The sequence below is a fragment of the Oncorhynchus keta genome, chromosome 28 (assembly GCF_023373465.1).
Source record: "Oncorhynchus keta strain PuntledgeMale-10-30-2019 chromosome 28, Oket_V2, whole genome shotgun sequence".
NCBI classification, from domain to species: domain Eukaryota; kingdom Metazoa; phylum Chordata; class Actinopteri; order Salmoniformes; family Salmonidae; genus Oncorhynchus; species Oncorhynchus keta.
This window is the reverse complement of record NC_068448.1, coordinates 35047524-35065012: the sequence shown is the minus strand read 5'-3', so window position 1 is coordinate 35065012 and position 17489 is coordinate 35047524. Positions and strand designations below refer to the sequence as shown.

The window sequence follows — 17489 nt, the reverse complement described above, 5'->3', positions numbered from 1 at the left end:
GCAGTGTCAACTGTGGGACCTTATATAGACAGGTGTGTGCCTTTCCAAATCATGTCCAATCAATCGTATTTTCCACAGGTGGACTCCAATCAAGTTGAAGAAACATCTCAATGATGATCAATGGAAACAGGATGCACCTGAGCTCAATTGAGTCCCATAGCAAAAGTTCAAATATTTACATAAAGTATTTATTTTTAATACATTTCTAAAAACCTGATTTCACTTTGTCGCGATATTGTGTGTCGATTGATGAGGAAAAACATTTATTTAATCAATTATAGAATGAGGCTGTAACGTAACAAAATGTTTAAAAAAGTGAAGGGGTCTGAATATTTTCCGAAGGCACTGTATTCTACAGGAAGTAAGGTACTGCCACGGTTAATGATTTCCCAGAAACACATTAGTGTGGTTGCTGAAAACCAGTAAGTCGTCACAGGACCTATTTGCAATAAAACTGTGTGGTCGGAATAGTTTGAATTTATTTTTTACATTATTCATACTCAACTCCTTTACTGTACACAGTAATGTATTATTCTGAACTCCTCGAAGTCAACATAAACAGACAGAACTCCTCATACAAAAACATACTTTCACAATACATACAAAAGGAAATTTAGTCATACAAGCCAATCATGTGGTTTACAAATAATGCTAATTATTTGAAATGTGAATAAATGTTGTTATACATACAGCTGGTTGAGAGAAAAAGTCAATTGAACTCATGAACAATGTTTGTTCCACAGAAGAATATTCTTAAATGGGCAATACACTCCAAAATCTAAGTTTGTTAGATGTTTTTAATACCTCAAAAGAAGTCTAATGTGAAGGTGGATCCATGTCCAACACCACTGATTGTATAGATGCAGCTGTATTCCTCAATCTCAAATGAATGGAAAAGATTAGCACATTATCTGTATATGAATGGAAAAGATGGACACCATGGTGCTTATCTTGATGTTGATCGGTTTATGAATGGAAAAGATGAGCACAATTTTTTCATTCATAAACAGATAAGCATATCTGGTGCTCATTTTTATCATTAATTTGGGGTTGTGACATTATCGTTGGATCTACAAAACCAATGGATTGGGATGTGTACGTTGCTTAACATAGTGCTTCTTTTGAGGTTTGAAAACATCTGACAAACTTTCATTTTAGAGTGTAGTGTTCCCATAAGTACAGAACATGGTATGAAGCCACGGATTCCTCACAGCCAAAACTGGTCACCCCCCCCCCCACACACACACACACACACACACACACAGCACTGCCTAGGCATGACAACTGCAAATACCGTCAACAATATTGTACAAAATCAATGTATAAAACTAAAATCTACATGATGTGCATGCTATTTTACATGTATAAACTGTACTGAACAAAAATATAAAAACGCAAGAATTTCAGAGATTTTACTGAGTTACAGTTTATATAAGGAAATCAGTTAATTGAAATAATTTCATTAGGCCCTAATCTACAGATTTCACAACTGGGCAGGGGAGCAGCCATGGGTGAGCCTAGGAGGGCATAGGCACACCTACTTGGGAGCCAGGACCAACCAATCATAATGAGTTTTTCCCCACAAAAAGGGATTTATTAAAGACAGAAATACTCTTCAGCAAAGATGTGGAGGTCCTGGGCTGGCGTGATTACATGTAGTCTGTGGTTGAGGCCAGTTATCTAAAACGACATTGGAGGCAGCTTATGGTAGAGAAATTAACATTTAAATTCTGGCAACATTTCTAAAGGACATTCCTGCAGGCAGCATGACAATTGCACACTCCCTCAAAATGTAACATCGAAGGCATTGTGTTGTGTGACAAAATGGCACATTTTAGATTGGCCTTTCATTTTGCCCCCAGCACAAGGTGCACCTGTGTAATACCTATGCTGTTTAATAATTTTCTTGATATGCCACACCCATCCACCTGACAGATTATCTTGGCAAAGGAGAAACGTTCACTAACAGGGGTGTAAACAAATTTGTTCAGAAAATGAGAAGTACCGGTATGCTTTTTGTGAATATGAAACATTTCTGGGATCTTTTGTTTCAGGTCATGAAACATGGCACCAACACTTTACATTTACATTTTTGTTTAGCATAGTAATTCAGCAATTCAATTCTAATTAAAAAAGCCTATTCTTGTTCTGTGTGCATAGGTATGCATTTGCTGGTTTATTAAGTGTTCAGTTACACAAAAAAGGCTACTGTTGTGTACAGTTTGTGTTCCCATCTAAAAAGTAGTGAATAGTTGTTGAACAGGTTCATCAACATGACATCAGAAAATAGTATCCGTATGATAATAAAATAACATTCTTAACTTCCAAACACTTCATGGACTCGCTAATTTCCATACTCTCATAAGCATAAAACAAACAGGCTCGAGAGATAAAGGTACTGATGTATTTTCGCTCCACTAAACAAAAATCGGGGTCAAACCATGGACACCAGAAGTTCATTCTCTGAATACTCCTAATGAAAGTGCTGCCAGTCAAGGAGCTAGTGAAGAATAGTTCAAGAGTGATGAGTGAGTGAGCAATGGGTGCCATTATCCCAGCTCCCAGCTGCTCAGAGAAAGTCCCCCTTGTGTTCTCCTCTATTGAGCAAAAAAAAAAAAAAAAGGAAAGGAAAAGAGCTGGACTACACTACTGCCTTCAGAGCCCAACCCCATTTCACCATGGCTACAGGGCAAAGGCTTCCAACTACCCATGAGCCTCGGTCTCTCTCAATTGTCCTCTATTGACGAGCAACCCAGGCAGCAACACACAAACACTGTCTGAGTAAGGTGGCCATTGAGTCAGTCGCCAAATAGCACTTCTCCCAAAATGTGAGGAGCAGCTGTCTAAGTAGCTGTACAGAATACAAAACTCAGACATGAATAATACATCTATAACACGACTAGACTGAGGATGAAGACGGAACTTGAAATAATATAGCAGACAGAGGAAAATAAAAGATGGTCATCTGCATACAAAGAAGATTTGGACCAGAGTAAGTACTCGTGGTAAAGGAATAAAAGGCATCAAAGACATGCCGAGAATTTCCCCCAATACTATTGATCCTTTGAACCAAGCTTCAATGTCCTTGTAATCATAGTCGGAAATTGGATGTGTACTCTCTGTCCAGGTGTTCCCTCTGTCCAGCAACATTAGAGTTGCCCCAAAGATCTACTCAAATGCCAGTGCCCCACGTATGGAACAGTACTCACTGCGCTTGAGTTGCAGGTCTAAAGAAAAGTCCTCAGCCAGGTAGGCATGACAAGTGCCATCGAGATGATTTAACCACAGATGCATGACAAGGGCCATCTGATCACATCTATAGTAGCACTGCACCACCAATTCACACCTAGTGGGACACAGTGGCTTCAGTAACCTGCTTTGAAACCTAGAAGGTGCCAAGTCTCAGAGCTGGGGTGCTTTGTCCTCATACATTGGTGGCGGAGTGAGCGGCTCAATAGTGATCCCTCCCGGTGGCTGAGAGTTATCCGTGTTATTCATAAAGAGCTTCTCCGATTTAATCCTCCGGATCTTAAGGGGAAGGAGCTTGAGGCCCGTTCGCCCAGTGCGGCGGTTAGGCACAGCAGAGGAGGCAGGGTTAGCGGAAGCGGGTGACGTCTGGGTGACATCTGACCCTTCCAGCTCCATCTGCACACCGTCCACCAGGTCGTCGTAGGAGGGCAGCTGGGAGGAGCTGTGGCGCAAGTTGCTCTGGCGTATGGGGTACTCGCCGCTGCCTACCACCTCCTCGTAGCTGGGCACAGTGTACCTCTGGGCTCGCTCCTCTGCCCTGTGGACATTCATACAGAAACACACAGACAGACATCAGTAACTATGCGCTTACAGAATGGACTGTGTCTTCTATATAGTTGATTACGTGTGTACTCTAGGCTATGCCGTGAGTAATCTAGGCTATGCCGTGTGTCCTGATGAATACAGTCCTGATGGTTTTACATGGCTTTATTGCAACAGGTGCCCTGTTTAGGTAACGGGGCTCGAACTGAAAAGTTACTTGAAGCACTGCAGAGAGATTTAAAGAAGCACAAAAACATGGCTAACCAATGTTAATAGCAAAGGACCAGCGTGGGTGCAGGATTTGGTTATGAATCAATTTAAATAACTTTATCAGGCCCTAAACTATGGATTTCACATAACTGGGAATACAGATATGCATCTGTTGGTCACAGATACCTTTAAAAAAAGGTAGAGGCACGGATCAGAAATCAGTCAGTATCTGGTGTGGCCACCACTTGCCTCATGCAGTGCGACATCTCCTTCACATCGAGTTGATCAGGCTGTTAATTGTGGCGTGTTGTCCCACTTCTCTTCAATGGCTGTGGGAAGTTGCTGGATGTTGGCGGGAACTGGAACACGCTATCGTACACGCCGATCCAGAGCGTCCAAAACATGCTCAATGGGTGACATCTGGTGAGTAAGCAGGCCATGGAAAAACTGGGACATTTTCAGCTTCCAGGAACTGTGTCCAGATTCCTTGCGACATGGGGGTCGTGCACTGGTGATGGAGGTGGATGAATGGCACGACAATGGGCCTCGTCACGATATCTCAAATTGCATGGAGATAAAAATGGAGGCACTCTGTACATCTACCCGGTACAGTTGAAACAGGGATTCATCCGTGAACAGCACACTTCTCCAGTATGCCAGTGGCCATCAAAGGTGAGCATTTGCCCACTGATGCCGAACTGCAGTCAGGTCAAGACCCTGGTGAGGACGACGAGCATGCAGATGAGCTTCCCTGAGACGGTTTCTGACAGTTTGTGCAGAAATTCTTAGGTTATGCAAACCCACAGTTTCATCAGCCGTCAGGGTGGCTGGTCTCAGACGATCCAGCAGGTGAAGAAGCCGGATGTGGAGGTCCTAGGCTGGCGTGGATAGACGTGGTCTGTGGTTGTAAAGCCGGTTAGATGTACTGTCAAATGATTTAAAACGATGTTGGTAGAGAAATTAACATTAAGTTATCTGGTAACAGCTCTGGTGGACATTCCTGCAGTCAGCATGCCAATTGTACACTCCCTCAAAACTTGAGACATCTGTGGCATTGTGTGATACAACTGCACATTTAGAGTGGCCTTTTATTGTCCCCAGCACAAGGTGCACCTCTATAATGTTAATGCTGTTTAATCAGCTTCTTGAAATGCCACACCTGTCAGGTGGATGGATTATCTTGGCAAATGAGAAATGCTGACTTACAGGGATGGAAACAATTTGAGACAGTGCATTCGGAAAGTATTCAGACCCCTTCTGCTTTTCCACATTTTGTTACAGCCCTATTATTTTACCCACTTTTCCCTCCACGATTGATAGTTACAGTCTTGACCCATCGCTGCAACTCCCATACGGACTCGGGAGAGGCGAAGGTCGAGAGCCGTGCGTCCCCCGAAACACAGCCACACCAATGTGTTGGAGGAAACACTGTACACCTGGCAACCATGTCAGCGTGCCTGCACCCGGCCCGCCATTAGAGTCGGTAGAGCGCAATGGGACAAGGAAATCCCGGCCGGCCAAACCCGGACGACTTTGGGCCAATTGTGCGTCGCCTCATGGGTATCCAGGTCGCGGCCGGCTGCGGCACAGCCCAGTATCGAAACAGGATCTGTAGTAACACAACTAGCACTGCAGTGACTTAAATCGCTGCGCCACTCGGGAGGCCCCAGTTACAGCCTTATTCTAAAATGTATTAAACAACAAATAATCATCCTCAATCTACACACAATACCCCATAATGAGAAAGCGAGTTGACAATTTTGCTATTTTTTTTTATAAAAACACTTTGACATACAACACCAGTCCAAAGTTTGGACACACCTACTCATACAATGATTTCTTTATTTTTTACTACTTTCTACATTGTAGAATAAGAGTGAAGACATCAAAAATGAGCATGTGTCCAAACTTTTGACTAGTACTGTAAGTATTCAGACCAGTCGCTATGAGACTCGAAATTGAGCTCAGGTGCATCCTGTTTCCATTGATCATCCTTGAGATGTTTCTACAACTTGATTGGACTCCACCTGTGGTAAATTCAATTGATTGGACAGGATTTTGAAAGGCACACACCTATAAGGTTCCACAGTTGACACTGCATGTCATGGCAAAAACCAAGCCATGAGGTAGAAGGAATTGTCCGTAGAGCTCCGAGACAGGATTGTGTCGAGGCAAAGATCTGGGGAAGGGTACCAAAAGATGTCTGCAGCATTTATTAAGGTCCCCAAGAACACAGTGTCCTCCATCTAGCTTAAAATGGAAGATGTTTGGAACCACCAAAACTCCTCCTAGACCTGGCCGCCTGGCCAAATTGAGCAATTGGGGGAGAAGGGCCTTGGTGAGAGAGGTGACCAAGAACCTGATGGTCACTCTGACAGAGCTTCTGAGTTCCTCCGTGGAGATGGCAGAACCTTTGAGAAGAACAACCATCTCTGCAGCACTCTACCAATCAGGCCTTTATGGTAGAGTGGCCAGACAGAAGCCACTACCAAGTAAAAGTAGACTCACCTATAGACTCTCAGACCATGAGAAACAAGACTATGGTCTGATGAAACCAAGATTGAACACTTTGGCCTAAATACCAAGCGTCTTGTCTGGAAGAAACCTGGAACCATCTCTACGGTGACGCATGGTGGTGGCAGCATCATGCTGTGGGGATGTTTTTCAGTGGGATCGAGGGAAAGATGAAGTACAGAGAGATCCTTGATGAAAACCTGCTTCAGAGTTCTCAGGACCTCAGACTGGGACAAAGGTTCACCTTCCACAGGACAACAACCCTAAGCACACAGCCAAGACAATGCAGGCGTGGCTTCAGGACAATGTCCTTGAGTGGCCCAACCAGAGCCTGGACAAGAACTTCTCTGGAGTGACCTAAAAATAGCTGTGCAGCGAAGCTACCCATCTAACCTGCCAGAGCTAAGACAATCTGCAGAGAATGGGAGAAACTCCCCAAAGACCGGTGTGCCAAGCTTGCAGCGTCATACTCAAGAAGACTCGAGGCTGTAATCGCTGCAAAAGGTGCTTCAACAAAGTACTGAGTAAAGGGTCTGAATACTTATGTAAATGTGACTTGTTTTTGATATTTGTAAAAAAAACATTTAAACCTGTTTTTGTTTTGTCATTATGGAGTTGCATGTAGATTGATGAGGAAAAAAACAATTTAATCAATTTTAGTAAGGCTGTAACGTAAGAAAAAGTGAAGGGGTCTGAATATTTTCCAAACGCACTGTAGATAAGCTTGTGTGTATGGAACATTTCTGGGATCTTTTATTTCAGCTCATGAAACATTGGACGAACACTTTAGATGTTATATTTATATTTTTGTTCAGTGTAGTTGAATCAGCTGAACATGTGTCAGCCCTCATAGGTTAAAGGGCAATTTTCACCTCCAGCACCACCACAAACATCAATACATGTCAGAATGGCAAGTTTCTATGTTTTGTAGTCAAAAATATAGAAATACGTGTTTCTGATGACATCATCCGGAAACACTTATGGCATCATCTGGTGTGCATCATGCGATGTTACACATCTAGGAGCAGTCAAACGGTTAGTAAAGTAATAAAGGGATTGCCCTCCCCTGTACTGAACCCTGAGCAAACAAACCTGCTGAGGTCATTAATTAGCGACAGTACTCACGTCTCTCCGTCGTCCTCACTGGTAGCTACGTTGCCTGCCCCCAGAGTCTGGGCCTCTAGGAGCACCTGCTGCTCCCGCTGCTTGTTCCTCATCCCCAGGCACAGGGACAGCAGGAGCATGGCCACTCCAGCCCCGACCAGTACAAAGGCCACCGATGAAGTCCTCCCCCTAGTGTCCGGTTTCGGGTTCCCTCCTCCGGTGCCACTGCTGTTGTTCCCGGCCATGTCGGAGGGCACCACACTCCATACGATCATGACAATGCCCAGGGCCACCAGTCCCACCCCCAGGGCACACAAGGCATACTGAGAACCTGAGTTTCCGGGACTGTTGTGGTGGTTGCTGGCAACAGGGCGGTTTGGGGGCACCTCAGCGCTGGAGAGCATTTTCCCCAAAACGTAGGCCCACCTAGTGTTCAGCTAGGTCAGCTAGCTGCTTCACACCTGGTGTCAAAGACTGAGGAGAGAAACAGTTAATTAGGGGAGAAATAGAACACTGATACAGTAAAGAGGTTAATATGTGGGGTTAACAATATTATTTCAATACAAATATAAGAGTAAATGGGGGAAATTATGGCACTCAAACTGTGATGGAATTTGGATAGAGAATCATCGTTCAAATAACTTCAATATAGTCCAATTTAAAACATTAAAAATAATCTGTGAAAAACACACACTTGCCCTACACTTCACAATTACACACTTCATTATTCCCTTGCTTTTGAATAGACTTCTCTATCAATAGATCCTACAGCTAGATTTCAAAATGCTGGGTGGGCAATATGCCTTTCCTTTACTTAAGATGGTGCGACTTCCAGCAGCTTCTGTCTCCTGTGACCATTAGCACCTACCTGCCAGAGAGCCAACACTTACACGGAGTTGGAAAACTCCCTCGTGCAGACTTTATATTCATAGGGTGTGTTTTTATGGCAAGTCTCCCAAGTACAGGAACATCTTGCACAATGTCAAGTTGTTCAGTGGAATTAAGGTAAGAAATGCCATTCAAAGCCATTTTACAGGAATTTTATTTGGAATGTCACTTTTCTGGAAACGGGATGAAGTCAGTATATTTAGAGTGGCTTTCATAAAAATAAATATTTTTTAAAACACTCCAGGACTATTCAGAATGTTGAAAAACACTCCTCATCTTTCTATCAAAAACAGTAGTACCATGTACAACAAATGCCTTTCAGAATATATTTATAGAATATAAGAGAATCTTAGATAAATGATGCATTCTAAGATATAAAATGTTTCTGTAAATTTCTGAAGAACATCCCAGAACAAGCACACAAAATGTAGTGAAATCACAATCAGAAAAGATATGATACATTATTATCCATCACTGTTATGGATGTCATAACGCTGAAAAGGGATACTGACAATGAAGAGGGAAACCAATACTAGGCCATGTACCCCCCCCCCCCCTATATTTGACCTTCCCACAGTATTGCCCAAATATGGGTGCTCCTGTGTGTCTATCCTTACAAGAGCAAGAACGGTTACTCATAATAAAACCAGACATGCATTTTGCAACCCGAGTCACCAGATTAGAAAAGACATTTACCCTCATGACAATTACCTGTCTCAGTTACAGTATGGTTAACTAACTGCTAAGTCCTTAACGGTTAGAAATTAGCTGTTATTCATTTTACCGGCCTAACCGCCAGTGGGCGAGCGGCGTTTTGCAATTTAAGACGTGATTTGCATGTCTTCCGGGTAGCCCCATTCAGAGGACTGCTCCGGCAAGCCATCTAGCCATGAGTTCATTTGAAAGACAATAGCAAGGCATTTTTCTAAATCACAAATATGGCCTGCCACCTTTCAGGTAACCACAGCAAGGTGTTTTTGTTGTTATTAAAGGGTGGCAATTCAAATAGCCACCCTTTGCCTTGATGACAGCTTTGCACACTCTTGGCATTGTCTCAACCAGCTTCACCTGGAATGCTTTTCCAACAGTCTTGAAGGAGTTCACACATATGCTGAGCGCTTGTTAGCTGCTTTTCCATCACTGTGGTTTGACTCATCCCAAACCATCTCAATTTGGTTAAGGTCGGTGGATTGTGGAGGCCAGATCATCTGATGCAGCACTCCAGCACTCTCCTTCTTGGTAAAAATACCTCCAGGGTGTGGTGGGTCATTGTCCTGTCGAAAAAACAAATGATAGTGGGACTAAGCGCAAGCCAGATGGGATGGTGGATCGCTGCAGAATGCTGTGGTAGCCATGCTGGTTAAGTGTGCCTTGAATTCTAAATAAGTCAGAGTGTCACCAGCAAAGCACCCCCACACCATAATACCGCCTCCTTCACGCTTTACGGTGGGAAATACACATGCGGAGATCATCCGTTCACCCACACCGTGTCTCACAAAGACACAGCGGTTGGAAACAAAAATCTCAAATTTGGACTCCAGACCAAAGGACAAATTTCCACTGCTCGAAATGTCCATTACACATGTTTCTTGGCCCAAGCAAGTCTCTTCATCTTATTGGTGTCCTTAAGTAGTGTTTTTTTTGCAGCAATTCGACCATGAAGCCCTGATTCACACAGTCTCCTCTGAACAGTTGATGTTGAGATGTGTCTGTTACTTGAACTCTGAAGAATTTATTTGCGCTGCAATTTCTGAGGCTGGTAAATCTGATGAACTTATCCTCTGCAGCAGAGTTAACTCTGGGTCTTCCTTTCCTGTGGCGGTCCTCGTGAGAACCAGTTTCATCATAGCGCTTGATGGTTTTTGCGACTGCACTTGAAGAAACGTTCAAAGTTTTTTACATTTTCCATAATAACTGACATTCGTGTCTTAAAGTAATGATGGACTGTCGTTTCTCTTTGCTCATTTTAGCTGTTCTTGCCATTATATGGACTTGATCTTTTATAAAATAGGGTTATCATCTGTAAACCACCCCTACCTTGTCACAACACAACTGATTGGCTCAAACGCATTAAGGAAAGAAATTCCACAAATTAACTTAAGGTAAACCAGTTCATTGAAATGCATTCCAGGTGACTACCTAGTTGAGAGAACCTGGTTGAGAGAATGCCTAGAGTGTGCAAAGCTGTCATTAAGTTAAAGGGTGGCTATTTGAAGAATCTCAAATATAAAATATAATTTGATTTGTTTAACTTAACACTTTTTTGTTTAACACGTGATTCCATATGTGCTTTTTCATCATTTTGATATCATCACTATTATTCTACAATGTAGAAAATAGTGCAAATAAAGAAAAACCCTTGAATGAGTAGGTGTGTCCAACCTTTTGACTGGTATTGTACTTTAGAACGATTTAAACATGATTTGCGGGAACATGAAAAGAGGGACCATACATCAAAACCTCATCAAAAGAAGGGACATTAATAGTGAGATGTCCAGAGCCATTTTGTTAAATATTGTATTTCTTTGATTAAAATAAGGTACCCAGACTTGAGCTTTTAAGAGTTAATTAATCATCCACATGACCAAACGTTGCTTTGTTGAGTCAGCAATTGGACATTGTTCTTATGGGGGGGGCTTGATACCCTCAATCTGACAGATTACAAATTGCTAGGGCCAGCAAAATAATAATTTTGTGTGCATGTCTGGACTTGCTAAGAGAGAGAGAGAGAGAGAAAGAGATCAAGGAACAACTGATATAAAATTACTAGTACACTGAAGAATGTGTGGTATGTCCAAAACCCCACCCCACCCTGTACAACTCGGCCTAAAAGTAATTTCAAAATAACAGCTGTTATTTTTTTAGGGGCACATTTTCCTTGAACAGTCAATCTGTAACCTAGCCTCCTACATCTGTCTGGTTGTGCACAGTTGTGTGTAACCCAAACGTGCACAAAACTGTGCCACAATGACATAAGGAAAATACTTGGAATAACGTTAAAAACCTTGTAGCAATTTCAGAATACCATTCCACGTGCCTACTCCCAACCGTTTAAAATGTTCAGAACTGTATTGACAGCCCGTTGGGAAATGTTAAATAACAGTGCCCAGGGTTGTGGAAATATAGATATTTTTAAAGTGTATGAGTGCCAAGTCGACCTAAGCAACGAAAGAGTTAAATCTCCTTTGCAACTGTATTCGATTTGTTCTGTTTTTTACAGAATTACCTTTTGGCAGACATTTGAGGTTGCATTGATTTGTCAACTTCTGAAGTTCTGTATCCATTACAACTAGTATGTATTTTTAAAGATGTGTTGAAGTTAGAACCGAAGTAGCCGACACATGCATGCAGTGCCCTGTTGAAGTTGCGAAGTAGACGAACGAAAGTGTGATGACATTATGAAGTATTTCAGCACAGACAGTCACATTCCAGTGCATTGATATCCCACAAAATACATATGTTGATGAGAGAGGTAATGTATACTCCAGGGTAGTAAATGTGAATAGACGCCACATTCTACTAAATTAGATACTTAGCCCAGCTATCACGCTGGCTAAACAGGCGTGTTCTGCAAACAAATAGATTAACCCATAACGTTCTCGCTCTAGTATGAAGACTATAGCCTACTACTACGCGAAGTATGAATCAAAGGTACTGAACTGATAAAAACAATGGTTTGTAAAAATGAAGACAATATGATGCAATGGGTGGAAAAGACGCCCTTACCTTTGCATGCTGACGATACATTCCAAAGTGTTTTCTTTCTTTGAAGTTGATCACCCGCGATCAAGGGAATTACTGTACGTAGCGGAGCTATATCTTGGAAATATACTAATCAAGCCACATTTCCAACCAGAAACTTTCTTCGACGGACCTATAGACGACTGATGCGATCACGTCACAAAAACAATGCGCGCGGTTCAATAGGGCAGAAGGCCGTGAGCCGATTGAGAGCAACATTGGGCGGATTCGATTATGCTGAACTGCGGGACACTGGTCTATGGCCCGTGATGTGAACGAGGGAAGAGCGCTTTTCTCAATAAACAGAAATCTGCGTCACTTAGTCATGTTGTCAACAAGGCAACATGGTGCACCGTCCCCCAAAAAATACAAGCTACAACCTCTTTACGATAAAATATAGACTATGTTTGAATTTTCAAACAAGGGTTTATTGGCAAGGCAGATAATAAAGCGTGTATATCAAAAGCAATCACTTTTGCATGGGAAAACACAGAATCTTACTCATAACTACACGTGCTTAAGTCTCCTTAATTTTGAGCCAACTTCGCGGTCAGACAGAGTTGGGCACCTAGTTCACGCCTGGGAGGCAGTGCGATTCAGCTTGTTTTACCTTGTTCTGTATATTAACAAAAATGATAATACACATACACCTTGTTCTTGATACCATGTCTTCTTTTGAGGTGTTTTGACTAATGTCACGTCCATGCTAATATGGCAAAACAATCTCTAGCTAGCTAACCCCCCCCCAAAAAAATCATGACACAACCTAAAATCCTTACATTTCGAAAAAATAATCATGTTTTTTTATCCATTATTTTACCAGGTAAATCGACTGAGAACACGTTCTCATTTGCAGCAACGACCTGTGGAATAGTTACAGGGGAGAGGAGGGTGATGAATGAGCCAATTGTAAACTGGGGATTATTCGGGGACCGTGATGGTTTGAGGGCCAGATTGCGAATTTAGCCAGGACACCGGGGTTAACACCCCTACTCTCACGATAAGTGCCACGGGATCTTTAATGACCTCAGAGAGTCAGAACACCCGTTTAACATCCCATCCAAAAGATTGCAACCTACAGAGGGCTGTGTCCCCAATCACTGCACTGGGGCATTTTTTAGGACCAGAGGAAAGAGTGCCTCCTACCGGCCCTCCAACACCACTTTCAGAAGCATCTGGTCTCCCATCCAGGAACTGACCAGGACCAACCCTGCTTAGCTTCAGAAGCAAGTCAGCAGTGGTATGCAGGGTGGTATACTGCCAGCTATACATTAACAAATAACCTTCAATTCATAACATTTTCATCTCTTAGCAAAATAAAATACATTGTATTTTTCAAATAATCTTTCTGGAAAACGTGTGTGTATTGGCTCATGCAATAATCTGCTTTAGAGACCCGACTCCAGCTTCCTGCAACCACGCTAGGGGTCGCGGCCCCGACTTTGAATACCGCCGATCTACGCCAACTCCTCTGTATTACCCCATATTTTTGCCAGCCTGGTTTCAGACAAGATAACACATGGCAAATTTAAATCGGGGACACTCAAATTAGTATATGTTACGTTTAATGTGTTTAGATAAGACAGATGGTTACTTAAGGCAGAAACGAAAGTAGGGTGGGCGTATAACATGAACATCTAGCAAAAGGTTGCGAGTTCGAAACTCATCATGGACAACTTTAGCAACTTTTCAACTACTTACTATTTTTTAGATACTTTTCAACAACTTAGCATGTTAGCTAACCCTTCCCCCAACCTTAAAACATCTAGCTAACGCTTCCTCTAACCTTAACTATTTTAGCTAACCCTTCACCTAACCGGAACCCTTTAACGTAACTTCTAAACTTAACCCTAACCATTAGCCCAGCTAACATTTGCTGCCGAGCCACCTAGACAGAATTCGTAACATATAATACGTTTTGCAAATGTGTAACATATCCAATCTGTATCGCTGAAGTGTTACAGATTGTGAAATACAATTGTAAAAGTAATTTACGGTTGAGCTGACAAAGGCAGCGTTTACCGTGAATGTAGTCTCCGCTAATGAAGGAACATTGCCGTTACATTTTAATCACGCCGTAAAGCTGAACTTCCGCAATTTGGGGTGCATCGGTCTATGGACGGTGACGTGAACGGGCAAAAGCGGTGAGGGAGAGGTGCCCTTCTCAAATTGAACAGTGATCAGCAACTCTCAGTCGTGTTGTCAACAAGGCAGCATGGTGCATCATCCAGAAACATACATCAAACTTCCATAAAATATGTTGGACTTTTCGGACTAGTTTTCATTGGGAAGGCAAATAAAGCGTTTTTATGAAAAGCATTCTCTTTGCATGTGAAAACACAGAAACGTACTCATTACTCCACATGCTTAAAATCTATCCTAGGTAACATCACTTTTGTTTTGGCTTTGAACAAGGCACCTGGTTCATGCCCAGGAGACAGCCCAGTTCCAAAACAAATGCCATCACTTTTCACCTGGAGCAAACTCCCCCCACTGGGGTAACCCAGGGGCCAGATAATATGTTTGCAAACAAAGTAAACGTAAACAAAGACTGTATGATAGGGATGTGCCTCTGTCTCTTTTCAAGACGATTCCATACGTTTGTAGATACATGGGCTCCGATAAAATAGAGGAACAATACATTTTCTTTTTAAATTATTTGATTATAAGAACAAATCAATGCGATCTCTAACTTGATTGAAAGGGCTTCTTGGTAGCCAACCTTATAAAATTGTTAGGTGGCTAGTAGTATTACAGAGAAACAACAACATGCCCTATGGGCATATGACATTTGAACTAGCTCATGAGCCATTTTTAAGTTATATTCTTCAAGAATCAATGGGTATATATATCATACATTTATAATTCCAAAAATGTATGATTTTTTGGTCCGGACCGGACCAATCATGGATGTCTTTGTTTAATTCTGATTTGGTCTGGTCCTGACCGGCCTTGATTTCAATGTCCACAGACGTCCGGACCGACCTACATTTGGCCCAAACAAAGACTTCTAAAATTGGTTCTCATGTGGTCCAGTCTGGACCTTCCTTGATTTGGCCCAAACATAGACGTCTATATTTGGTTCAGATTTGGTCCAGTATGGACCGGCCTTGATTTGGCCCAAATATAGACATCTATGATTGGTGTGGCCTGGTCCAGACTTGATGTACTGAATTAAACTCTACTATTGCATACTGTCTCTACTGTACTGAACTTTGCCCTACTGTGCTGTTCTGTTCAAACTTGTGAAACATAGCCTATTTTTCATTACCTTTATTTTACTAGGCAAGTCAGTTAAGAACAAATTCTTATTTTCAATGACGGCCTAGGAACAGTGGGTTAACTGCCTGTTCAGAGGCAGAATGACAGATTTGTACCTTGTCAGATCAGGGATTTGAACTTGCAACCGTCCAGTTACCAGTCCAACACGCTAACCACTAGGCTACCCTGCCGCTAGACTACACAGCCTAGCCTACTCTACTGAATTAAACTCTACTGTACTCTATTCTACTGTACTATACAAAATAAAACTCTACTGTACTGTGCTCAACTGTACTGAACTGTGCCGTACTGTGCTGTTCAAACTTGTGAAACATAAATCAAATTGGGTTAGTCACATACACATGGTTAGCAGTTGTTATTTGGGTTGACAGGTAGCCTAGTGGTTAGAGCGTCGGAGCAATAACCAAAAGGTTGTTGGATGGAATCCCCAAACTGACAAGGTCAAAAACTGTCATTCTGAACAAGTCAGTTAACCCACTGTTCCCTGGTAGGCTGTCATTGTAAATAAGAATTTGTTCTTAACTGAGTTGCCTAGTTAAATAAAGGTAAAATAAATAAAAAATGTTATTGTGAGTGTAGTGAAATGCTTGTGCTTCTAGTTCCGACAGTGCAGTAATACTGTATCAAACAATTCCACAACAACTACAAAATACACACACATCTAAGTAAAGGGATGGAATAAGAATATATACATGTAAATATGTAGCCTAGATGTCTACGATTAGTTCAGATTTGGTATGGTCCAGACCAACCAAATTTTTATTTGTATTTTGCTAACTCGGCAGATGCTCTTAACCAGAGCGACATTGAGTCAGGGCATTCAACTAAGGTAGATAAACAACAGCATATCACAGTCATACAAATAAAACATATTTCTGTAACCGTTGCTGAGAATGTTATTGTAGTTGATATGGTCTGTAGGTTTATTGTGTAGGTTGAACTACTTTAAACATCATCGCATAGGAGCATGTGACAGTTGAGAGCAATAACACTGTATATATTTTATGTTGCAGTCTTCAGTTGGCTCTTCTTTCCAATATTAAATGGGTAAAAAAATACTATTGTCATATAATTAGTGATTGGAAGTTGGGAATGCTCTTTTTACTGACTCGGATCTTTTTGACAAGTTCAGTAAGAAGAACGAGTCAGTAATGCCAAGATCATGCAGGACCCCTTACCAGTGAATGATCAACTGAAAACTCGAAAGAGTCATGATTCTCTTTAAAGTTTAAAGTTTTAACATCACGTGCACAAGTACAGTGAAATGCCTTTCTTGCAAGCCTCTTGTTGATATTTTGTTCACCATAGGGGGCTTATTGGAGCTGTCATTTGTGATTGAGACTTGTAAACGTGTGCTTTGAACAATGTACATTTGTTGATTGCTAGGTACACAAATGATAACTTTTTTTATTAATTTGAAAATGTTCTAGTTGTGGCCGCAACTGGACGAGATTGTGAAAGACTTTTGAAGGTGGCGCACATCGTTCGCAAACTGCAGCCCCCAAAACGATTTGTTTTCGAGTTCAAATTTGTTGAGCAGACGCTGTGTATGTCTTTGGAGCCGCCCAGCCAGATGAGCTTGTATCAATCCTGCTGTAGGACTCATTTGTAGGACTCGTTGCATCCAGAAAAAAAAATCATGAATCTCAGTAAATAGAGTTGTTAAAAAATAATTAATCGTTCTCGAACTGCCCATCACTAGATACAGTATAATGTTTACTTCCTTGAGAATTTATGGGCGATTGACATGTGGCCATAGAATACATGACCAAAAAAATATGTATTTTCAACATCTGTAAATGACGTATTTTCAACTTTCATTCAGAACCGAAAATTAACCTGATTTTATCATCTGGAAAATACGTATTTCAAAGTCCAGAAAATACATATTTTCATCAATCTATCAGAACCGAAAATGAACCGAACTTCAACGTCGCAAAAATATGTATTTTCAACAT

The 17489-nt window shown here is 41.8% G+C and overlaps 1 protein-coding gene across 3 annotated transcripts; it reads right to left on the bottom strand.

Annotated features, from left to right (window-relative positions):
• Positions 1-508: 508 nt before the first annotated feature.
• Positions 509-14418, bottom strand: tmem51a (transmembrane protein 51a). Of its 3 annotated transcripts, none has more exons than XM_035740868.2 (3): positions 14272-14418; positions 7642-8094; positions 509-3787 (listed from the first exon to the last, which is right to left on the bottom strand). In XM_035740868.2, exons 2-3 carry the CDS (start codon positions 8022-8024, stop codon positions 3403-3405), a joined length of 768 nt encoding a protein of 255 aa, XP_035596761.1. In that variant the 5' UTR covers positions 8025-8094; positions 14272-14418; the 3' UTR covers positions 509-3402. The 3 variants fall into 3 exon arrangements, with proteins under 3 accessions (XP_035596761.1, XP_035596760.1, XP_052338842.1); XM_035740867.2 differs by lacking the exon at positions 14272-14418 and adding an exon at positions 12235-14232; XM_052482882.1 differs by lacking the exon at positions 14272-14418 and adding an exon at positions 9577-9758.
• Positions 14419-17489: the final 3071 nt, after the last annotated feature.